The sequence below is a fragment of the Nyctibius grandis genome, chromosome 17 (genome assembly GCF_013368605.1).
Source record: "Nyctibius grandis isolate bNycGra1 chromosome 17, bNycGra1.pri, whole genome shotgun sequence".
NCBI lineage: Eukaryota > Metazoa > Chordata > Aves > Nyctibiiformes > Nyctibiidae > Nyctibius > Nyctibius grandis.
In genome coordinates this window covers 11,607,334-11,631,586 of record NC_090674.1, presented here as the reverse complement: position 1 = coordinate 11,631,586, position 24,253 = coordinate 11,607,334, and the positions used below count along the sequence as shown (strand labels likewise).

The 24,253-nt window shown below is 45.5% G+C and overlaps 2 protein-coding genes across 5 annotated transcripts in view; one reads left to right on the top strand and one right to left on the bottom strand.

Moving 5' to 3' along the window:
- Positions 1-7,723, bottom strand: part of POGZ (pogo transposable element derived with ZNF domain) — a 30,258-nt gene extending 22,535 nt beyond the window's left edge. For all 4 annotated transcript variants that reach the window (XM_068414761.1, XM_068414762.1, XM_068414763.1 and 1 more), the window contains exon 1: positions 7,394-7,723. The gene's annotated coding sequence lies outside the window, so the exon portion shown is untranslated. The remainder of the gene's footprint in view (positions 1-7,393) is intronic.
- A 5,698-nt stretch (positions 7,724-13,421) lies between these two features.
- On the top strand, positions 13,422-24,253 carry LOC137671117 (methanethiol oxidase-like). The gene is made up of 12 exons (XM_068414464.1): positions 13,422-13,517; positions 16,310-16,363; positions 16,738-16,850; positions 17,970-18,155; positions 18,570-18,690; positions 19,505-19,687; positions 19,783-19,961; positions 20,814-20,892; positions 21,382-21,503; positions 21,675-21,767; positions 22,713-22,831; positions 23,487-24,253. Exons 1-12 carry the CDS (start codon positions 13,514-13,516, stop codon positions 23,647-23,649), a joined length of 1,416 nt encoding a protein of 471 aa, XP_068270565.1. The 5' UTR covers positions 13,422-13,513; the 3' UTR covers positions 23,650-24,253.

The following is a 24,253-nucleotide window of genomic DNA, read 5'->3' as shown; positions in this document are numbered from 1 at the left end:
AGAAAACCCAGTAACTGGCTTGCCGAGTCGGCCAGTGGATCCACGAGCAAGTTATCAGCAAGCAAAGGGGCGGTTAATGGTTCCTCACGCAAAATGACGAGGCTGGGCTTTGCGTGCTCTAACACTGCCCGCAGCACAACACTGAGACAGACTTAAACTGACTTCAGAGTCCAGAAGAGAGCTAGAAAATGTGAACTTCAAGAGAAGATGGAACGACCTGGGGTTGTTCAACCTACAGAGGGGATTACTGAAGCACAATAATCACCAGGTATGCAAAAGGCTACTGCGAAGTGGAAAGCAGCGGTCTGCTCTCCACATCTGCGATGGAAACAGGACACACAGGGCTCAAAGTGAAGAGCAGAAGATTCCAGCTTAGACACCAGAAAAGCTTCTAGGAATAAAGATGAAGCACTGCAACAGGCTGCATGAAATTTGCAGTTCTGGATGCCTCTGGGAAGAGAGAGATCTGTAAGAGAAGGTGTGTTTACTGTGAGGGAGGCAAGGTGGATCACACACTTCGCTGGGGACATTTGAGGCTCCATTTTTCTACAGTGTTGTGTAACTCATGAGTTAGACACGTATCACCAGGTATTTTTTCACTACTACACAGCCAGCATATTTTAGTTGTTGACACTGAGGCTTTTGCTATAGGAAGCAATTAAATACTCCTATAACAGTTAACTCTTCATCTCGCTGAACATACAAAACCCTACTAATAAATGCAGCACATGAACCAAATTGCCCCAACTTAACACATCCAAATTCCTGCTCATAAATACTGTTTAAAGCAGCACTTGCTTGAATGTGTCCATTAAACTTTTCACAAACATATGCCTAAAACTAGGCTGATTAGTAATCAATAAGAAAAAACAGCCAACTGATTAAAAAAAAATAAATCCAGCCTCGTCAAATAAAATTACATTAGTATATTTTAAAAAAAGAAATCAAGGAGTATTGTAACAATCCTAACATACAATTAACCAAGGGTATTACATTAAGCATGGAAAAGCTCACATTCTCCACAGCACCCACCGCCTGCACATTTCAGACACTACTGGCTTCTTCATTTACATAAACCTGCAGTGTGTAAAAAATTTTATTAACCTTATCTCAAAGAGGGGAAACCGGCGTTCAGTGAAATTAAGTGATGTGCCAAAGATTCTGCTAGCAGTGAGTGGCTCAGTCAGAAATAAAACTCAAGATGCCCAGCCTTTGCTCACAGCATTGAACACAAACTTCCTCCTGTTCTGTTTAAGAAAAAAAAACAAAAAAAAAAAGAACAAAAAAAAAATTACAAAAATCATTTCTGAATGACAAATGGTAAGACAACAGATTCCAAGAACTGAAGCTCCGAAGTACAGGTTTATGCTGGAGATCTGCTTAGCAGGGGAAAGCAACAATCAAAGAGCCTTAAATATTATTTTCTCTGCCTGTTAACATAAACTTTTTTATAACTGCAAGATCTTAGCAAAACCAAGCAAAATTTCATCGGGGATATATCCCAGGATCCTGAGTGGACAACCCTCGCAACTGATCAATAACTACACATTTATGATTTTCAATATTCATCCTTCACAGAAACATCTAGAAAAAAAATCCCCCGTGAAGCTTCCAGGACAAAGCTTCTCTTCGCTGGCAAAACCCGCGACGCTCCCAACAGTCACTATTTGTCTGGAATCATGTTACCCCACACCAGGCGCGTCACAGCGCCTTAACGCTACAGTGATGGGCAGCCTATAAATAGCCAGGATAAATAACCTGCTCTATTAATTAAAACATGCACACACGCCTGCCCGGGAAGGTTACAGCTCCAGAGGAAGTCTCTGCGCACATTGTAACAAATATATTATTCAGCACCTCATAATTATTCAAAAGATGCAAAGACAAAATGCTAACGAGACTGTAGTTACAAGCTGCTTTTGACACTAACTCACATTATGCGCAGAGTATTTCATCTGTTCAGATCAACCGAACTCAGAAAATGTCTCCTCTCCTCTATAATGTAACAGCTTTGTTTTTCAAAGCTTTGATCTTGAATATTTTTGTATGTAAGAAGCCTTTGCTCAATAAAATGATTAATCCCAATGATAAATACTCTACACTTAGCTTCTCAGCACACAGTTGGCAGATGCTTGGTTGAAAATACGGATGCCAAAAAAATTTACAAAAAAAAAAAACCATGACAAAGTGTTCTAGACACGCTGCAAGAAATGAAGCATTTCAGGCTGAAAGGTGTTTTCTCTTCCTTAGCTGGAAAATGGGAGAAGACCTTCAAGGAAGGGCCAACATGTATCAGCCTTACACCAATAACTGGCACGACTGCAAGATACGGACCCTTTATTTTTTGTCAGCTGCTGTGGTTCGTACTCACTGTTGCCATACAGGGAGAAAACAAGCCAAGAGCCATTAAACTCTTGTGTTAACAGGCTGGCCACCTGATTGCCTTCTCTGATCAACGTGATCACCGTTACCAGGGGGAATCCAATAATAAAGATGTTTTATTTGCATACTAGACAGATCACCCTGCCATGAGGGAAGGAGAAATCCTTTTATTCTCTCCTGCAAAAGAAAAAAATTCTCCCTTGTAATTTCAATTGAAATTTGGATTCTAAGATCCAATTGCATTTATTTATCAATGAGTCACTTTCCCATAGTTAGAAAGAGATCAGATATAATCCCTACAGACTGTCATTATTTTTTAAGAGAAAATGACCAAGCAGGTAGCAAGGACAAAACATTGCACTCTGCTTTAAAAGATCGCTGGCACTTTCAATCTTCAAAAACATCTCAATAAAAAAAATAAACACTTAGCACAGCTTCTCCACCTAAAAAGTGGCAAACAAAGGACCCGGCCACCACAACGCAAGTCTTAACTCAGTGATTTCACTGACTTAGAGATGCAGAGACACTCAGGTCCCCAGTGCTTTCCATTATCTGAAGCACCTGTGGATAGCGGGTCTGACACGACAGCTGCAGAATCAGGCAGCTGTGTCTCATTGAGCTGATCTCCAGAAGATGTGTGGTTTTATATTTACAGTTTCACTCACAGCTTGATATGATTCGACACAAAGCAAACAAGTTACGACATACATATGCTATATACACACACACACACTCCTCTTTAAAAAGGGCTTCAAATTAATGACTCGTTCACAGTGTTCTTCAAAATTCACATGATGGGGTGTGCTGCTCTGGCTATATAGGCTTCACTTTCTAAGGGTTTTAATTAAAAAAAAAAAAGTATAAATAAATCAACACTTGTCAGGGCACCACTGGTGGCCCAATTTCTGCCTACTGGGTGAAATCATCTGCAACACAATCACTCTTAAGGGCAGGCTAGCAGGTCAGAAATAAGTACGTACTCCACGATACAGGTGACTTGGTAAAGCAAAACGCTGAATTTTGTTTAAAGACAGAACAAAGAGGAGGGACAGAGACTGTTACTCCAAGGGAGAGAGACTGTTACCCAGGATTTCACAACGTCCTCCCTCCAACACGGTGTTACCTACAGAGGTATGAACACAGCCACGTACTTCACTGATGGAAAACCAAGGAAGAACTCATCAGCCTTGTGCAGATCGAATGCGGGAGGTTTTGACAGAGCAGCGAAGGACCCAGGAGCCTCTGCTCCTCCTGAGCTGCTTGTGTTGCCTTTCTCTGGACAGGAATGAGCTCCAGAGGCAAACACGTTTATGCTCTGACCATCACAAAACGGGTAGCAAATTCAGTCATTCTATATAACAGATACCCTACTCTCAAAAGATACCACCAAGCCTTCACGAATCCTAATTTAAAGCTTGACTCACATTTTCAAAAGAGAAAATGTTTCTTCATGCGAATTTACAATGTAAAAACCCAAGTGAATACACAGTGAGGATCAGCCCAAGTATCAGCACACAGCATTTACACACTGGTAGTTTTTTCCCCACAGGGGACCCGCGCTCACAGTTGACTATTAGTGATGAAGGACTGAATGAAAGTTGAGGAAATAGTTTATGAACTTTAAAGATGGGCCTTGCATCTTCCAAAAGTCTACAACTAACAAGCTTCAGCACAAAGCTGACTCCTGCGAGTTCTCACACCTTACTCACCCCAGCGACACCTGGCAGCGCGGCAGCTCGGGGCAGGGCTGGCACAAAGCAGCCCCAGAACAAAGAGTCGGTCCCTGCAACGTGTCCGCACAGGGAATCTCGGCTCCTAGAGAGAAGATACTGCGGGCTGGAGATGGTGCCATGGGGAAGGAAGAAACGCACCCAGGGCAAACTGTGTCCCACCGACTCACCGAAACGCGGGGACGCGGCTGCTCTGCCCCACAACAAGAGGCAGAGGTAGGCTGTGCACAGACTACATCCCAGAAGATGATGTTCTTAGCACCAGGTGTATAAACTTTCTTCATCCTTCTTGCCAAAGGTTTGGCAGTTTTTATGCCAGTCTAGATTTGCCACCAAACATTTAATTACAGCATAGCTATAATGCCATCAACACCCCAGTCCTTTCCCTCAACTATAAAACAACCTCCTGCCCTCCTGCCAGTCCAGAAAAGAAAATCTAAAATACAAGATCAAGGGTCTGTCTTTAAGAGACCTACAAATAAGCTCAAGGAGATGATTCAATGCACGCTTTAGGATAGAAATTAATGCATAAATCAACGCTCTTGTCCAAGTTCTCCTTCTGAACGGCCACTTCTTCTCTCCATTACGTCCTCCCGGGGTGAACATGCAGCCTCAACAGAATTGCTGTCCTGTTACTTATTTTCTCACTTACTTTCAATAATGTGTCCTTAACAGCAAGGAACGTATCTTAACTTTTTAAGAACCTAGAAACCCAATGAGGTTACATTAAATGCAAATGAATCCTACAAGATCGGTTTCTGCTATCAGGACACGGTGCAATCCCTGCCCTGAAAAAAGAGATCATGCTCTTCAGTGGCTTTTAATGACTAACTGGCACAGCCCAAAACTGATACAATCTAAGTGATGAAAACACATATTGGATGATGTTTTCATTTCTGGTTATAGGGCTATTTGTCATGAGCAACACCTCTGGAAGAGGAGGGGAGGTGAAAGGCGCTGCGCGAGCTGAACGCCAGAGCTCAACAGTTACATCCTTCAGGCCAAGGTAAATTTACTTTCTGTTGACTGATGTGGTTGACTTGACTGTGCTGGGTACTGAAATAATTTCAAAAGGCGTATTACATTTCCTACGAACGCTATCATTTCAAGTCCTATATGTTTTATTAAAGGCTTTGAAGTGTGTGATGCCTGCTAATTAAAATGTATTATTACACACTCAATTATAACGATTGTTATCTACCTTAAAGTTGGAAACAAACCACTTTCTGATTCTCTGGTTCTACAGACTGGCTCAACACTTTTGGTGCATTTTGTGAGCACGGGACTACCTTGAAGCTTCTAGAGGCCAAGAGCGTGCCTGTAGCTACGTTTCTGCAACGGGCTCTTGTGTGAGGAGACAGCGTGGAGCACTCATATCAATGCGGGTGCAGGTCTGCTCGCACGAAGACAGTCGGAGGTTCTCTGACAGTATCTAAGCAGCTGTGGGGATGGTGCACACAAACAACGTAACCGTATATACCCACAAGAACAACTGTAAGTAACATTTGCAGAACCCCAGCAACAGAGTTGGAGTGGCAACAGAGAGCAAGCTCCTGGGCGGGCAGCCCTGGAGGACAGCCTTACGCACGCTAATAGTTACATGACTGAAAAAAAGATGTCCAAGCAGTAAGCTTGGCTTCACGTTCAACGATAAAAACTAGCAACTGCAACAACCTGAAGCTGTGAGATAGTACACACGGAGAACCAGAGTAGGGAAGATGCATAACTTGTATATCCTTGCAAAGTATTTCCTAAAAGAAGCAACAGATCCCCCCTACCCTCTACCCCCACTTCCGATCACTCACTCCTGCCCCATTTGGTACGTCTTGGTGACAGCTGCAACTGCTGCCAAGTTAATAAAGCTGTGTGTGTTGTCATGTGTTGCGCGTTTTCTGCAAGGGTGTTGGGCAGCAGGATTCAGGCCTCTCCTTCACCTCCACACACGCTTCGCGTGGCTTCCCAGCCAAGGGGAAGAAGCAGAGCGAGGATGCCCGAATGCTGCAGTCAGGGCTCCCCAGATAATGAGATGAGCAGGACCACAGTGGGGGCCAGGCAAACATCTTGACGATACCAAACATCGAATTGGTGATACCTCTAGCCAGGAGAATCAGCCACGGGGTGTTCTGCATAAGTCTTTTAGTGATCTCAGTCCTTCTCCAGAAGAACCCGCTAAACTGAATTCCTGACCCAGCAATGGGGCAGGCGAGCAGGTATGTCGGGGCGAGCTGCTTACCAGGGAGGAAGCGCTGGCCAAGTGCGGCGAGCAATCCAAGATCTGCCAGTGTAAGGGGACGGGGCAGGCAAGGAAGCATACGGAGAGGGCCTGCAAGCTCAGGGAAACAAATAACAAGAACAGTTTCCCCTCTGCACCTACTCAGATGTGCCTGGGAAGACCCTGTTCCACTGGAGAGCCGGTGCCGGGGTGGTGAGACCTCTCTTGTCACCAGAGGATGACACCGAAGGGAGAAGCGAGCGGCCCAGACCCCACCGCCCAGGGGAAGCCGCTGAGGAGAGGGGTGGGCTGGCGAGCCCGGCTCCCCTGAGCCGAGGAGGCAACGGAGAGGGGGAACCACTCTGGGAAGGTGGGGAACGAGCAGGCCGGGGGGGCTCTCAGCCTGCGAGGGGATGGGCAGAGACCCCCCCCACTGATAACTTCCCCTCAAAAGGGGCGAAAAGGACATTTCTCCAGAGAAGCAACGCAGAACCCACCCCCAGCGCATTGTGGCGGCTAAGAAAGAGAGAGAAAAATAATCCCCATGCCCAACATGGCCGCCCACCCAGCACCAGCTACGGGAACAGGAGGAGGGGGAGGCAGGACGGCGAGGAGGCGGCCGCCCCCTCCCCGGGGACGGGCACCCCGCGAGCGGCGGCCCCGCTGGGCGCCGGGGGGCTCCGTGCGGCGGCGGCGGGGAACGGGGGGGGGGGGAGCAGCGGAGGGAGCTGCCGGTGCCGCCTCACCGCCCCCCCCCCCACGGCGGAGGGGGTGTGTGCGGATCCGTCCGCCTCCCTCAGCGCCCGCCGGGCGAGCGGCGGCCCCGGCATTCCGCCGCCCCGCGGGAGCCGCCGCGGCTCCTCCCCGTCCCCCGCCTCGGCGGCCCCGAGCCCTCCCTCCTCCTCCCGCCGCCACCGCTTTGTGTACGGCGCGCTCCGGCCCCGCCGCGCCCCCCCCTCTTCTCCCCCAGACCCGGGCGGTTCGAACCGGTTCCAGCGGTCACCGACCGCCGCCCGCGCACGGCGGCGGCGCGCCCCCCCCCCCACATAACGGGCCCGCACCGCCTCACCTGGCCTCGCCGCCGCCGCCGCGCTCTCCCGCCGCCGCCGCTCGCTCCTACAGGGCCCCGCGCCCCCGCCGCGCTCCGCCGCTCCCCCGGCGAGGCGAGCGGCTGGGGAGGGCAGGTGGCATGAGCCCGGGCGCGATGCTGAGGAGGAGGAGGAGGCGGCGGAGGAAGGAGCTCTGATCCTGCGCTCCCCCGGTACGCTCTCGCGGGGGGCGGCTCCGTGCTTGGCGTGTGTGTGTGTCCCCCCGTGCCCCCCCCCTCCCGTCAGAGGGAAGAAAAAAGAGCGCCCGGCGGGCTGATACACGCGCGAGGCGCCCGCAGGCGCGCGCACACACACATACACACACAAAAAGGGGACCTGGCTGGCGGAGGGATACGGTGACGTCATTTCCTTCTGGGCCGCGGGGCGGTGCGGCGATTGGCGCGCGGCGCGGTGACGTCACCGCGAGTCCGGCGCGGCCTCTGCCCCGGCCCTGACGGAGTCTGTGTGAAGCGCGAAGGCGGGCGGGCGCCCCCCGGCCTCTCCCTCCGCGGCGGCCGCCCCCGGGGGGCTGCGGGGCTGGCCCCGGCCGCGGGGTGATGGCGGGGGGCGGCGGCCGGGCCTGCCCAGGCCCCGCGCGAGGCCTAGCGCTGCCCCCAGGCCCGCGGCGCCCCACCGCCAGGGCCTCGGGTGGATCAAACCTGAACATTTATTTTTAGAGGGCACCAAACACTTGAAGGGATCCTAAAGCGTGTTATGTTCCAGCTTGTCAGCTAATACAGGTCTCTCCTTTATTCTTGAGAGCGCCTAATTGAACAACAAAGGTACAAATAAGGAGCGAGGTTCCTTTCCTTAGAAAGCACTAAGAGGTGGCAACGTTTTCCTGACAGCTAATAATGCTAGTCCTGAAAGAATGACAGGACTATCCACAAAACAGGAGCTAATTACTTAGGCAAACAACCTACCACTGCAGAAGAAACCTGCTCGAGGGAAGTCTTAATAAAAATCGAGCCAGAGGCCTCTAGCCGACAGGACTCTGGGATTTGGCCCAGGATCAAGATGTTTCTCTGCAGGAAGCTGTTGTGGCTATAAAAAAGTCTGTCCTTTTAATCAGCGGTTTTGTTTGTCTTGTCAAGTCCCAGCTGAGATTTCCCTTTGCAGTTTCTCTAAACATCTGGTGGTTGTCATTTCATTATTATCAACCTTGAAGTAAAAGATCGGGCTCTCCAAGATTACACAATTTCTTTAAACATTATGAAATTATTAAAACTAATAATTTTTGTACTTGTTTCAACTTCGAGCCATGCGCTCTCCATAAATGTGAGGCTTAGCATGTTGCCTCTTATAAAACTGTCATTCCTTCAGGTAGCATCACTGCAGGATTTAACACAAATCTCTGTTCTAAGATTTGTGATAACATTTGGAAGTTGTCAAAAGCACCATTTATTGTTACATGTATAGTTACTTAACGCTGGCTGCCAACGAAATTGCCATATTGATGTAGCATTTTATATTGCAATTAACGAACAATAATGTGGTTTGCAAATATCAGCGAAGTTCAAAGAAGGATGTCAACAGTTGTGCTGCAGATGATCACTTTGCCAACTTGACATCAATTAGTGCGTGGAGACCTGCTCCCGTGCTGCTTTAAGACAAATTCTCGCTAAGGCTTTTCGGCCGGCCTCTGATTCCACGTGAGGTTGGGCACAAATATCCAGATAAATAAACTGAGAAAGGAATTCTGAAGGCTTGGTTTAAATGCAATGTTTCTTGCTAAACTTGGGGTTACGCACTAAATATTGATGGTTAAAATGTATCAACTGCTCAATGAATTGAATTAGGTGTGTATCATGAAATAATAATGGTGAGTTATTTCTCAAGGTAGGATTTGCAATGCGCATTTAAAAGGCAACTGAATTTAATTTATATCAGCATAAAAGGGGATTGAATTTAATTTACACTGACACCCTTAACTGTAGCTTTTATTAAGGAATGCTTGACTTTGCAAACACAATGGCTGCTTAATAATTTTTCCTGATCATAATCCTTCACCAGGTCTTATTCTGCCCTCGCCTTTGTGGCGTTGGAAGGGTTTTCCAGCTGTCCATTGGATGATCAGACTCTTGCTTCTCATGTGTGGGTTTTTTTCTTTCCCATCCCCTTTAGAGGTGAATGAATCTGTCTCCAGTGGATTGCTGTGTTTTGCTGGGCTGTTTCTTTCGGGGTTTTATTTTTGTGTTGTGTTTGTTTGCATTTCTTTTCTTTTTTCCTTTGCTTTAATACTTTCTGCACAATCAAGAGAAGAAAGGAACAACATTGCTCATCTAAATGCAATAGTCTTTACTCAAGCAATGTTCTCTGTGACATTTTTGCCTGAGGTTTGCAAGATTTTGCCTGTTTTGTAAAGATTCATTTAAATTGACACAATGTTTTCGTAAACATTAAAAGGATAAAACCTTGCTGTTAAACTGTGTACCAAGCCAAACGCACAACAGGGAATTCTTAGTTGCTGTGCTCTTTGACAATGACATTTAGGTTTTTGTTCTCATATTCTTGTTTTGGAGAGAGGCTAGAGATGTTTGGAGAGGGAGGAGGGATGTTGTTTGTATTAGTTATATGACTAGAATGAAAATATGAGTGCAATGTAAAGGTCCTGATCCTACTCCTGAAGAGCTTTTGCTCTCTGTATGATTGCAGGACAAATCATACAAACAAAACACACAACTTTTGGTTGCTTCATTCTGTAAACACGTTACCGAGTTCAAAAAGTCATCAGGAGTAAGGCAGACAGAAAGGGTGACAGATGGCCAGCTTGAAACTTGTCCAGGGCAGTGAAGAAAAGAAATCATTTCTAAGTCAGGCTGTAGCTACTTCATGTCACTTTATATGAACTTTCTGATACATGCCCGATCCAGTTTATAATGGTTAATCATTATAATTAATTCTTTTTATAGTGCTTTTATACAGTCTCTCAATAAAAGACGAGAGGCCAGTATGCCACATACTCTGCATACATCATATATAGGACATTAGTTAAAGCAGAGAGCTTACAGTTTATTTTTCATTCTAATGGTAATTGAAAGAATTGGCATAATTGTTGGTAGATCCAGTGTAGAATCTAAAGATTCAAAATAAAGAGTTTCCACATTATATTGGAAGAATCTGAATCAAACATCTGAAAAACAGTACATCAAAATATGAGACATGCACCGTGCTGTGTCAGCTGAGAATGAGCTGTGCAAAATCTCACAAAGAATAAAAGTCAGAGCATCTGAAATCCTGGTAATACTTGAACTCATTCCATATTGTTTGTGAAACGTAACAAAAATGTAGTGAAGAGTTGGGATGGGACAGGTGGTGTGCAGGCCTGTGTTTCCAGGCTTGCTTTGAGAAGAAAACTGAGTTCTTTGTCCCACACAGCACTTCATGAACGGTACACAGAGTAGAGGAGCGAGGGTTTGGGGGCATCTTTGGTACGTGAAACAACAGACTAGATAAACCATCTCGTCAGATGGTTTTGAACCCAATCAGAATTTATCTCAAGCACAATCTGGAGCTCAGATGCCATGAAAAGGTATGGGCCAGGAGCAGTGTGTTTGGCCCTGCCTACACATTCTTCTTTGTGCTGCTATAAATATAATGATATATTATAACCACCTCTCGAGCCAAGGCAGGCAGATGTGCTGATAAAAAGTATTCTACTTTGATAAAGTCTGTTTGCAAACCTCAAGGATGACACTTTAACAAGATTAATTTCTAGATGCAGGATACAAAAGTCAGGCCTGCACCTGCCAAAAGTGTTGCAGGAGTCTGAGCTGCAACGCTGGGTATCGCGGTAGTAGGAGCTGTGTAGAGGCTGCAGAAAGGCGGTGCGGTGTCGGTTGGGCTGTGAAGGACGAGGTGAAAGTATTTGTGGCTGCTGGTGTGTGTTTTTTTTAACACAACCCGATTTCACTTATCTCATGAGCTGTTTGTACAGTTTTCACCAGGCTGTTCCCGACCGCCCCCTTTGGCACACGCTTCTTCTAATCTCGAGCACCTCTTCTGCAACTTCCCTGCTCCGGGCTGCCTCCAAGCGCTGTTCCAAAGCCTCCGGGTGTGTACGGACTCACCTTGGCCTTCCTCTGGTTTTCTGCTTGCGGTAGACACGTCCCGAGGCGTGCAGCAGATCCCACTGCCTCCACAGTGGCATGAGGCGTTAGCCAAGAGCACTGATGATTCAATAAAATGTGGTTTTCATCCTGAGCGATAGCGCGTTCCGTGTGGGGTCAGATAATTTAAACAGAAGTGAACTATTGCCTGATCAGTTTGGACATTTTTGTGCTGTTTGTGTTACGTTCTCCCCCTGCTCTCCGGCGGTATTACTCCGTGCGTGGGACTGGATGTGTGCACTGGCCTGACTGGCCTCCTGCTGACCTCGACAGCTAAAACTCCCGGTGATTTTGATTTTGATGGTAGCAGAAGTAGGTCATTGCTGAGAATGACTGAATTTCCACCCACTCTGCCTAAAATTCGGATCATAGATCGTGTAATTGGAGTGATGTTTGTGAACTCCCGTTACCCGTGGAGTCCCTTCAGTGTCCCTGGGGTTCTTCAGGAGCACGCTGGTCTGAAAAGACAGGTCTGAGTCCTTGAGGTGGATCTTCAGTTAGTGTTCCGTGGTGCCTCCTGAGAACACAGTCTCTCGAGTCTGTGAAACAGATTACATTGTTTAATAGGGGCTCTAAAAAACACTGAATCAAGCTTATGTATAGTAAAGTAGTGTTTTAAAATGAAAAGTTAAGAAAGGAAGGAACTGTTGGACAGACAAAGCTGTACCTGAGGAGGAAAAGACCAGAAAGAGTGATAGATATGCAAGGAATTCTTAATAAAAGATGAACAGTCCAACAGACACTAAAGATTTGTGGACAAAAATAATAAAAATACCCTTTTTTTTCCCCAAAAAGTTCTTTTTTTTTAATCAGCAAAACTAAGCCCATCAAGTGAGATGAGAGAGACAGGACTTGGATGGCCCATCCCAAAGTTCAAGTATCTAACTGCAGCTGTGGAGTATGGAGCCCAAAATTTGGAGAAAAGCATTTTTGAGCAATAATTTGTTTGCACAAAATATTTAGCTAGCAGTCTGAAGCAGTAAACAAGTTAACAGACCACGTCTGTCTAATTCATGATCAGGAAAAAAAAGGCTCCATTCACTAAATAAACATAAATAAATGGGTAGTTATAGGTTGTTTATCAGATCTCCCTGACATGGCCTAATGGGGGGAGTTGCTTAAACAGTTCCAGCGTTTCAGCACCGTTTAGTTTTTCTGCTGTTCCTGGTGGCTCATGTAAAAGGCAGAGAAGTGGGACAGGGTTGTAAAATGCAGTATCCTCTTTGGAGAATGTTTTGGAAATGACAGAGGTAATATTGCCTGGGGAGAAGTGCTGTCCTTTAAAAAATCAATGGGAAATAATAGACTAATTCTCATTAGGGACCATTTAGCAGAATCCCGGATGGAATAAAGAGGGGAATCCAGGTTTTCCAGTACTCCAGGGCAGCTGTCAATCTTGAAAGAATCTTATTTAAGACGTAATTCCGTGAAGTTTTCAGCAGGCAAGTTGCCTTTTTGTAGCTGCCTTGTTTAAGGGCTCGAACGGCCGTGAAATGTTAAAAACATTGCAGCCTGCCAAGCCCGCCACAGCTGAGAGCTGGGATCCGCTCCGGCACGCACTGGCTCCTGGAGAACTTGAAACCTTGCCCAAAATCAAGAGTTTTTAAGCACAACTGTTTCCCCTTTTGCTGTTAGGAAGCGTGCAGGCGCTCTCTGCGTGGGTACGAAATACCCAGACAAACGTATCTGGAATATAAACAGGAGCAGGCGGGAGGTGCAGCGGTGTCAGAGCCGGGCGCAGCGGAGGACGTGGGCTCAGGTGGAGCTTTGGAAGGTTCCTCCACTCTTCCCCGGGAAGCAGGAGCTCGGTTTCTGTCCCCGTCCCCTGCACACCAGCTGCGCTGGACCCTCCCCTTGGCAGCTTCTCTCCCTGGTCCTGCCCGCCCCTTCGCTCTGGTATATATGACCCTCTCCAGGCAGCTTCTGCTGCCATAAATCCAGTCCCGGCGGCTGTGCTTCCTCGTGTGCACACCCAGCAGCGTCCGATCCGACATGGGTAAGAGCCCCGTCCCCTGGCTCCAGCCGGGATCTGCCGCTTTTGGCTGCGCTTTGGCACTGTGGAACTCGTGGGCAGGGGCCGGTGGGTTCGTCAGCGGGGTGGACTGGTGAGGAGAGACGCGGGGCCGAAGTTCAGCGATCCCTCTGCCTGTTACAAGGTTTACTTCTTTAAGCTATTGGAAACCCCTGTGGTTTTAATTAAGTAGCTCTAATGCTATCAGTAAATGCCATTTATGCTACCATTAAATGTCTCTTTTAGTACCTCAGCATTTAGAAACTGAAACAAGCGTTTGGACTCGCTGCTCTGCTTGATAGTGAACGTGAGCGACGCGTAGGAAGATTGCTGGGAAACTGAGGAGCAGAACTTAACTTTTTGCTGATATTTTTGTGATAGACCATATAATTTTTATGGATTTGCGTTTCTGGTTACATGGACGGGAAATGGAGGGAGGGGACTAAACCAGATGGAAGTTGTTTTGCATGTGTAGTATATTACTGTGTCGTTTGCGGGGGGGGGGGGTACTTACAGTGTGTTTTCACAAAGCAGGGTAGGATTGTAGATCTTGGTGAGAAAAAGCAGTTATTACACAGACAAAACCAATGATTCTGACTCAGCAGAAGTGGCTGGTCTGGTTTATCTGCCGAGGGTCAATGTTTATCTTTTTGTGCTTTCTTTAGCACTAATAGTGCGATCATAGTTGTTTTGCTTTGCGTCCTGACAAACTGTGAGTTTCAGTTTGTAGCCTGTGGTGATGACACTCGTGTCTGACGGGTGGTGGCAGCCTGTAAGTCGCTAGGCAGTGCATGAAGAGTGAGTTAAATACTGCACCTCAAGGCTTGAAGTAGCACGATGGTGATTGATCGGTCTCAAGGTTTGGAGAAGTGTGCTCTTGGCAGTGCGGCAGATCAAGGCTTGAACTACTCTTCAAAAATTTAACAGACCATTAAAGCCTGCTTGCATAAGTTGTTACTTGGGAAAAGGCTCGTATTCCAGGAGGAACGTGCTGCTTTTGTCTCTCTGGTTCTGTAAGGTCTGTGTCTTGTCGTGGCTGTAGTACAGCTGATACACTAACTTCTTTTTTCCCATTTCTGTGTTTATTTCAGCAGTTTAACACAACCAACACCCAGATTTGCCTACCTGCATTCTTTAATATGTCAGTGTTTAACCCATGCACGCACCTTAACTTCAGAGGACTTTCTGATCACTCAGGAACTGCAAAAAGCCCAGTTTGGCCCAGATTTATTCCACCTAACTTTAAGCTCCTAATGCTTTTGTCCTCGCTGGAGTTTGCAAACCACATCTCTGTGATACAGTGTCCGCTTCCTGGTGCTCCAAACACTTGGTCAGCTGCCACACTAATGGGGGATCTGGAACGTAATCAGTAATATTAACATGTTTGACCATGGATTATTAATACAGCGATGCAAATATTATTGTTAAAACGTTGCTGCAAGATGGTACAAATCACAGTTTCGTGACAAAAACCTTCTTTTGTATTCCCAAATGAGCTTGGCATCGTGTAACGAGGAAAGGCTTGCGTCATCCGCGGGTGCCTTCAGGCAGTTAGATACAATGGTTCAGAATAAAAGAGTGTTCAAACAAGATCAGAGGGAAAGGATAAAAAAATGTGTATGAGAAGAAGGAAGAGAAAATGTTCATCATCTTGCTGTATGTTTTCTCTGGAAAACAATTTGGCACAAATAATCTTTTTCTCAAAGTAATCTGCAGAAAACTGCATTTGCAATGCTAATTAAGCTGTGGTCTAATGCATGCTGAGTTCCTGCTAATTTCGGTGATTGAGAAAATTGGAATAAAGTTTAAATTGTGGCTTAGACGTAAATGGAACAAAGCAAACTTCATATTTTGTGTTTCCAGATAAAAATATTTCACAAAGAATGTGAAATTAAACCTAAAGCACTAAATTACTCTTTTTGAGAAGATCCAGCTTTTAAAGCGATGAGCCTCCCCGTGCAGGCGGTGGATTGCTGGCAGCATTTCGCCTTCAAGCAAAGGCTCCGTGGCTAAATGGGCTCTGGAGCTGTCACTGCCTCTGGGTTTGAAATCTCAGATCCCTGGCATTCTGAAATAAACCGTTGCTATAAACTTCTCTTTTTAAATATCAGGGAATGGCAAATAATTAGCTGGTTTGCTTATTTTTGTTACAGACACTTGAGGTACGGAGGGAGGCAACTCTGCGGTGTTTCTGATTCTGTCAACACGTGTTTCACTTCATGTCATATTGAAAAAATACGCTGGCATCCTGCTGCCCAGCACTCAAATTTTTGTCCCTCTTGCCCTTTCTGGTCACCTGCAGTATCACCTCTTACCCAGGCTGTAAATCCTTAAAACTAACCACTTCTGCAGCATTTATATGCAGAGAAGGAGTGGAGGCTTTCCAGTAATAATAAAATGAGTTGTTCAAATTGGGCAATCTGTCTCCTTACTCATCTGGCAGTGATTCAGCAGCTCCCTGTAAAACATTTAACACAATTTTCTTAAATCCCAGACCCTTGTCATACATGAATGTGTTTAAAAATTGTGAGGCTGGACTCCTTGAAATGAAGGCCCAAATTTCCCATTATTTTTGAGCATGGAGTGTCAGACTGTGTGTATTTTCAGGAACTCAAGTAACCTCAGCACTGGCTGGAGTCAGTGGGACTTACAGGTGTTTGGCAATGTAAAAATTGGATCTAGGATTTGTCAGTCTGAATGCAAAGCCCGTGTCTCCTTAGAGATACGCTTTGAAATAATTTGGAAATTAAAACAACAACTTTTTTTTCTCCAATCAGCAAAATGCGGAGCGTGCGGTCCAGGATATGCAACTCCTCTGGATGCCATGAAAGGCAAGTACGGTAACACCTTTTCTAACCCCAGGCTATCAGTAAAGGAATTGTTTTCAAATTAGATGAAGACTAGGTAGATGCCTTTCAGATTGGCTCATTAATTAGCGAGGCCAAGGAGTCACTAAATATCAGAAGAGATTTTATTTCATTGTGCACCCAACTCTGGGCAAAGCATGCCAGCGTGTTGCCATGAGTGCACTGAATCATAGTGCTAAACCCTGGGTCAGGGCTTAGATGTGTGTGTGGCTGCAGGGTGCTCGCATGCAACAAACTCTTCTGGGTTTCTACGCTGCAAAATAGAGCTTAAAGTTACCCACGGCCTTTTGTAAAAGTGGTCTCTTTTGATGTGTTAAACAAGTCTTCTGCCTTGAAAGGTCCCCGGGAGGAGATTGTGTACGTGCCTTGTATCTACAGAAACACTGGGACAGAGAAGCCTGACTACCTGGCCACTGTGGACGTTGACCCCAAGTCTCCACACTATTGCCAGGTACCTGGCTGTAGCATGGCTCCGGTGCCCCGTGGCCTAGGCTGTGGGTATTTGGGCTCGCATAATCGTCTTCAAGTAGATATTTGTAGATGTAGTAGAACCAATCAAATCCTCTGCTGTTTTTCTTAGTAGGTTACTCAGAGCTAACATCTGTCTCGTTAGTCTCAAGACGCTTTCAGAGCATTTTTGTGCTTAGTATTTTAATAGTTCTTTTTGTAACACTTACTAATTTAGACTGAGCATGAGTATTAAGCTCTAGAAGGTGATATTTCCTCAGGGTGTGTCAGCTGTATAGACGGAGTTGATAATGTAGGATGTCTGATACCCCGGGAAATTCTACACATTAGACATTATAAATCTAATCCATTGACTTTACAAAGGGAAAGCTGCAGGTAGGTGGCTGCCGATATACCAGATCCAAAATATTGGCAAGACTGTCCTTAAGCTGCTCAGTTTGTTACTGCAAATAGTGTACACTAAACTGCATTTAAACATGCAGTGCTTGTATGACCCAAATCACTGAAGATACTTTGGACTCTGATCTCCGTGTCTTTAAGGAGCAGCAAAGATTTCCATAATTTGTTCTTTTTTTTTTTTTAATAGCTACTGCTTAGAGTTTTATTGCGGAGGAGTGGAGGAAACCAATCTCCTAAAACTTTGATAAAACTTAGCTGTAATCTTTCAACTTTTCTTAGTTATACAGTGGAAGAGTAAAAATCAGAAGCAAGAGTGCAAACGAACGTGTCAGTTTGCTACAGTCAGCCCCAGGTGTAATCAAGCAAATCTTGTAAAGTCAGGGACTTGCAGCACATGGACAAGGGATGGTTTTTTCTGTTGTTTTTTCCTATATCATTATTCCATGTCTCCTTAATTAGAGAGAGTCTTTTGAAGATTTGGATTAATTTAATAGCGTACAACATTTAACAAATGCTATGTCCAACTTTCTTCTCCCACTTTACAGCTTCAGCTCTGCATATCTCGGGCTGAAGCTGCTTCCTGAATAACAACTAGCAGTTTCCGTCTGCTCTTTATTAATTTATGCTTTGACATAAAGACCCATTTCTTTGCCTACAGGAAAAACTATACCAGAGTGACCCTTAAGTCTGTCTCTGACTGTAGGTGATCCATCGCCTGCCCATGCCGAACCTGCGGGATGAGCTCCACCACTCCGGGTGGAACGCCTGTAGCAGCTGCTTTGGGGATGCCACAAAGAGAAGAAATCGTCTGATTCTGCCAAGTCTGATCTCTTCTCGGATTTACGTGGTGGATGTGGGAACAGACTTGCGAGCTCCTAGAATGCATAAGGTGTCTTTAAATGACTTTAAGCTGGGGTTTTATTTCTTATATTTTGACCATCAGACAGTGATTTATGGATTCCAACTTCAAATTAGAATAGGAGAGCCAGAACAGTTACGGAAACTTCTGTCAAACATTAGGAACTTGTGGGAGTTTTGAAACTCTTTCAATTTGTCGATAAACTACGCGTAAAAATCTTGCACTGAAGAAATACAAGTAAATGGTACTGTGTTCCTGGGCAGAGCAGAACGCAGGAGGTGGCAGGTACTCAAAAAACAAAACAGCAAAAGAAACAATCCCCCTCGCACACACGCCATTCCCACTCCTTCCTCGCTCTTTGAAACTTGAACTGTTAGGGGTGGAGCTGGTGTTCTGTAGTGATCTCGGGGAAGGTGACTATGACTCTGTGTATGCTCATTTTAGATTGTTGAGCCAGTGGAGTTGTTCTGGAAGGGTAACGTGGCTAATCCTCACACCTCTCACTGTCTGGGCAGCGGTGACATCTTAATCAGCTGTTTGGGAGACCCGTCTGGCAATGGAAAAGGTATTCACTCCCTTCATTACTCTAGAAAAGTGTTATATAGTTATAGTATGAGCAAGAAGCCCATTAACATTTCACTTGGGTCCCTTCAGCACAGAGCAAGGAGGAACTGCTTTTGGACATAATCTGTCTCAGCTCAGTGTTTGTGACTTGGGCATGAAACATTCTGTTGCCAACCTAAATCCTCTTTGCCTCACTGTCTAATGTAAATTAAGTCTCTCAAGCTGTTCTAGATTGCATTTTCTGTTTAAAACTTTTGAAGGATTCTTTGTGTGTAAGTTTTGTTACCTATTCAGTTGTAAAACACCTGACATCTAAAGAGAAATACTATTAGAAGAAACATACTTCAGATGGTAAGTGGTGAACCCTGCCCCTTTTCACAGGGTTTTTCTCTTGTGGATCGTGGGCAAACATGTCCTTGAATAGATGCGTATTATGTACGTAATTCAAGGATACTGGTGGCAAGCAGAGAAAACCAGAGGTGACTTCTCCAGGATCTTCTCTAAGATATCCCTTAGTTGAAATGTGCTCTAGGAGGGCTAACTGATTTCTTGGAATGACTTGAGTAGAAATAGAGCAAACTGAAGCTTAGAAAATTCATCACAATATGATAAAGTTCTTTAAAAATCCAGCTTTCATTTGCTGTAGTCCACAAAAGCGATGACAACAGAATCACAAAATGTTCCTTAAGCATAGGGTTGCATTTTACAGCGTGTTTAGAAAATAGACATTTAAATATTAATGTATTATTTATCTTATTTAGGGCTGTGAATCTGTCCGAATGTCTTCAAACAATTTTCTTCTGTTTTTATGTCAGGTGGCTTTATTTTGCTGGATGGAGAGACCTTTGAAGTGAAAGGAAATTGGGAGCATGGGGAAAAGGTACCCCCCCTGAATTATGACTTTTGGTATCAGCCACGACATAATGTCATGATGAGCACTGAATGGGGAGCCCCCAAAGCCTTGGCAGGTGGATTTAACCCAGCTGACATAGAGAGAGGTGAGGGAGCATTTGTTTAAACTCTCAAAAGTAAAAGTGATTCTTTGTTACAGTAATAGCATCTGTGCTTATTTGTGTCTGACCTGATCCATTAGGGCATTATGGCCGCCGCATCAACGTGTGGGACTGGAGCACCCACACCTACGTTCAGGCCATTGACTTAGGGAAGGGCTCCATCCCTCTGGAAATTCGATTCCTCCACAGACCAGATGCTGCAGAAGGGTTTGTTGGGTGTGCTCTGAGTGGTGCAGTGCATCGGTTCTACAAGACAGAGGTGAGTAATGAAACCCATGGCTAGCACAGAGCTACCGTGGGCAACTGCAGTTGGTAGGCATTTTGGGTATCTCTGCAGCCGTATGGCTCATGTCCAGCATGCAACTCTTCAGCAGCCTGATCCTGAAAGGAAGCAAAGCTTAAGAGGTCATGGTGCTGGTCAGTCAGCCCCACTTCCAGCGCTCCTGCTCCCCACAATAACTTGCTGATCATTTTAATCACAGTTAATGAATTGTGAAAGTCTCACAGAGGCGAAGGTCTTGCCAATGATAGGAACATTAGTGAACACTTGAACCCGAGACAATCTAATGAACACTTGCACTGAGGAAGTAGCTGCAGCATTAGCCCAACAGCTTGCTTTCTGGCCTGCAAGCTGATCAACAAACGTGTCAATTGGACAGCTCATCACAACCTGTGAAACTTGTCACCAGTGTCAAGGTGTGCTGCCTGCTGCTCAGCCAGTATTTGGCAGCGTAGGGAAGACCTGAAGATAGAGGAGGGAGGGAAAGCGATGGGGTCATGGACAGGGGAGTAGAACTATTGCCATTTTAGAGGGCAACCTGGAGACAGATAGGACACCAAGCTGTAGGAGACTGGCAGTCTTTAGTTCTGCTGCTGTTACAGCACTCTGAGATGTCGTTGCATAGTATAATCATTAACGTCCTCACTGGCAGTGCAGTTACCATCCTCGCCCCTTGGCAACACTTATTTGCAGTGTGCATATCACCTCTGTACAGCACTTGTTAAATAAATAGCACTGTTTGCTTCTCCTCCCTCTGTCATGCACAGCTGAGCCCTTGTGGCTGACATTAAGGCAATAATAATGCTGTGTTCTCTCCTGTGCCTTCTGCAGAAAGGAGACTGGGCAGCAGAGAAGGTGATTGAAGTACCCAGCAAGAAGGTGCAAGGATGGCTTCTCCCTGACATGCCTGGTTAGTGAGAGCATGTTTGGAAAAGAAATGGGGTGTTGTCCTCTTCAGTTCATGGGTACAGTGTAGCTTTTTGCAAAATCTTATCCTTAAAGGATAAACACTTTTCTTGTAAAATACTAAGTTTCTGTTTGGGTACTTCTGATGTAACCAAATTAGCCTTGCCTGTGAGCCACCAAGTAGGAGACGGTCAGACCTCTGCTCCACACTGCTCAGTGCTTGAGGTCGGTTTCTCTAGAAAAGTACTTGGAGTTTGGGTCTTTCAGCATGAACTCACAGTGTTCAGGAGTGGTCCTGGGCATGCAGGTAGAGCCTGCACCGCCTTTGAGTAGGCACTGGGTTTCCAAGGTTGATTGTGTTTGTTCAGCCCATATCTTAACATATTTTTCAGAGGCTACTATGACTGGAATTTTGAAATATTATAGGCTTGTGGTCTTGTCTGTTGCTGGTCTTGTCCGTCTCCTGACTTTGCTACTGAATATTTTCTTAAAGGTCTTATTACTGACATCCTCATCTCGCTGGACGACAGATTCCTGTACTTCAGCAACTGGCTGCACGGAGACATCCGCCAGTACGACATCTCCGACACCCGTAAGCCCAGGCTGGTGGGGCAGGTAAGCCAGCGTCAGAAAAGGTGTCATGTACAAGGGCACTACAGTCTTTTTATTTCCTTTTATTTTAAAAGGAGAAAATGACAATTGACTTTTGCTTGAGTAGTGTCACTGTATCGCTTTCATGTTCCTTTGACAGCCGACGCCATTCCTCACACATGCCCTTGGTTACAGGTGTTTCTGGGAGGCAGCATCACGAAAGGTGGGCCTGTAGCTGTAGTGGAAGACAAGGAATTGCAGTGTCAGCCAGAGCCATTTGTGATCAAAGTAAGTTTTCCTTGCATGCACGTTGTTAGTGCTCTGCTAATAGTAATCCATCTCGAAATATATCTACACCTCAGTCAGATGTGCAACATACAAAGCCGTACCTGAGCTGGTTTGTGTCTTGGCTTACAGCCTGGGCAGGTATCACATGTCAGCATGGACTGGAGCTAGTAAATCCTGGTAAGTGTTCTGGGTCCCTGGTGGAATTGGACAAGCTGTTCAACTGTACTGAACCCTGTGTAATTACATCTTCCCTGCTGTTGTTAGCTAGCTAATTTAAAGCTAATGCAGTCTGCATTCATCACACTGCCATCATTGCTGCTGATAATCTTTCAACAACTCATGGTTGAACTCAAGTTCGATGGCACCTGGCATTGTGATAGAAGAATGAAAGAGCATTATTTGTCTCTGATCATTATCAATGTGCATTAATATTATTAGCATCAAGGCAGCTACCTATGGAAAGTCTCCAGATGTGCAAGAACTGAGTATGGTCACGGCTAAGATCTGTTGGCCACCGAAGGCAGTTTCAGGAAGTCCCACATACTCCTTTTGTTCATAGCGCAGCTTCTGACCCAGCTGCAGTGCAGACGTGTTCTTATTTGCAGCTGTGTTACGCCACCCACTTCTTGCTTGATTTTTGATGCTTCTGTCCAAGTGCAGCAACCTGAATCTTTCAGCTCTTACTTTCTTACATTCTGTGAGTTAAGTGGAACTCATCTGAAATGGCTTCAAGGCTCCCTGTTAGTAAGGAATAAGACTCACAATAAAACTGTTCTCTCTCCAAAACGGGATTTGGTGCTCCTGTGTCAAGGATTTGAAAGTACTGGAAGGTTCTCTGAGTAGCAGAACAGCCATGCTGTTTTGTTTCTCCTTGCTGTTGCATTTCCTTCATTCAACCTCCATGGCAGCTTGTCTTGAGCTCCTTGTTCTCTATTATAATTTTAGGGGAAGAGGGTGCCAGGTGGACCTCAGATGATTCAGCTTAGTTTGGATGGGAAGAGATTGTATGTCACCACCTCTCTCTACAGTGGCTGGGACAAGCAGTTCTACCCAGATCTTGTCAGGTAAGAAAACTTTGGTAAACGAGGATGACTGCACAAGCCCATGTTCAAGATTTCTTTCTTAAACAGTGGTATGCATGGACCAGCTGGCACACAGAGCAAAGTTCCCATGCAGGGAGGCTGAATCCAGTCACTTTTTGTACACAGCCTCCCAACCTAGATGTTTTACCCGTTAGCCAGAATCCATCCTTGCTCAGCAGGCACACAAAAGCTGGGGTCTGCACACACTGTTTGTTGAAATCATGATCTACTTGGAAGTAGATGAGAATGGGAAGAAACCGGTGAACGTGACCTAGCCTCCTGGGATCTGTAGTACTTCCAAACTGCCTTTGGTGCAGCAGCAGGACTTCCTGCTTTTTGGAATTAAAGAGAGGAGATGATCTTCCCGATGGCCACAGGAGGGCACAGTGCATCAAATGACTTGCCTGGTCATTTATAAGTTACAACAGCTATTAATTTTCATTTGTTCATTGCTAATTTGAGGTTGCAGGTTTCACTGAGGCAATGTAACTCACTTTTGAGACCTGCTAAGCCCGGTTTAAATCTGACGTTCTCTCCATTTTATATTAAATGAAGACAAATCCTGCCCAAATACGGAAGAGGAGAGCAACAAATACGAGTCCTTTTCCCAATGTCTGTTTTCTTGTCCCTTTTTCAGGGAAGGCTCTGTTATGCTGCAAATTGATGTGGATACTGAAAGAGGTGGATTGAAAGTGAATAAAAACTTCCTAGTGGATTTTGGGAAGGAACCTGATGGGCCTGTCCTAGCTCATGAGATTCGTTACCCTGGTGGGGACAGTACTTCTGATATCTGGATGTAATTGTTGTCTGGAGCTGTGGGGTTTGTTTTTTTTTTTCCTTTCTTTTTTCTCTCTCTCCCTCTCTCTCCTCCATACCCTCCACTTCCCTTTTATATGGGTGACTCAGTTCAGCTGGAACTTTGTCCACTACCTAAATTTAGGCTTCCATTAGGGTGAGCCACAGAAGCTCCACTTTCTTCTCATTCTGAGGCAGCCAAGTGAATCGCTCTGAAACATGATATACATCTCCTTTTCTCTGCTCCTTCCCCTTTCATAAGGTCCTGTCTAATCACTCTTGACTGCAAGTTTCAAGGCCGAGGTCACCAGTCTTTTAAGGACTGTTTGCCTTGTTTGGTGCCACTTTGCCCTGCCACTGTTTGTTGGTGGAGAAGCTGTTCCTAAATAACTCCATAAGAAGGATACATTCCATGAGCTTGCCCCAGAGCAAGTGTCCTGTGCCTGCAAAGCTTCATTTGCTCATAAAGTAATCAGTGCTTTACAGCAGTCACAGCAGAAAAATCATGCGTATCTAATCTGAAGCCACATGTTTCTGGAGTTGGGTTATATTTTAACATTTGTGCACTGATGTTATAAAAATCAACAATAAAATTGTTCTTCAACTCAG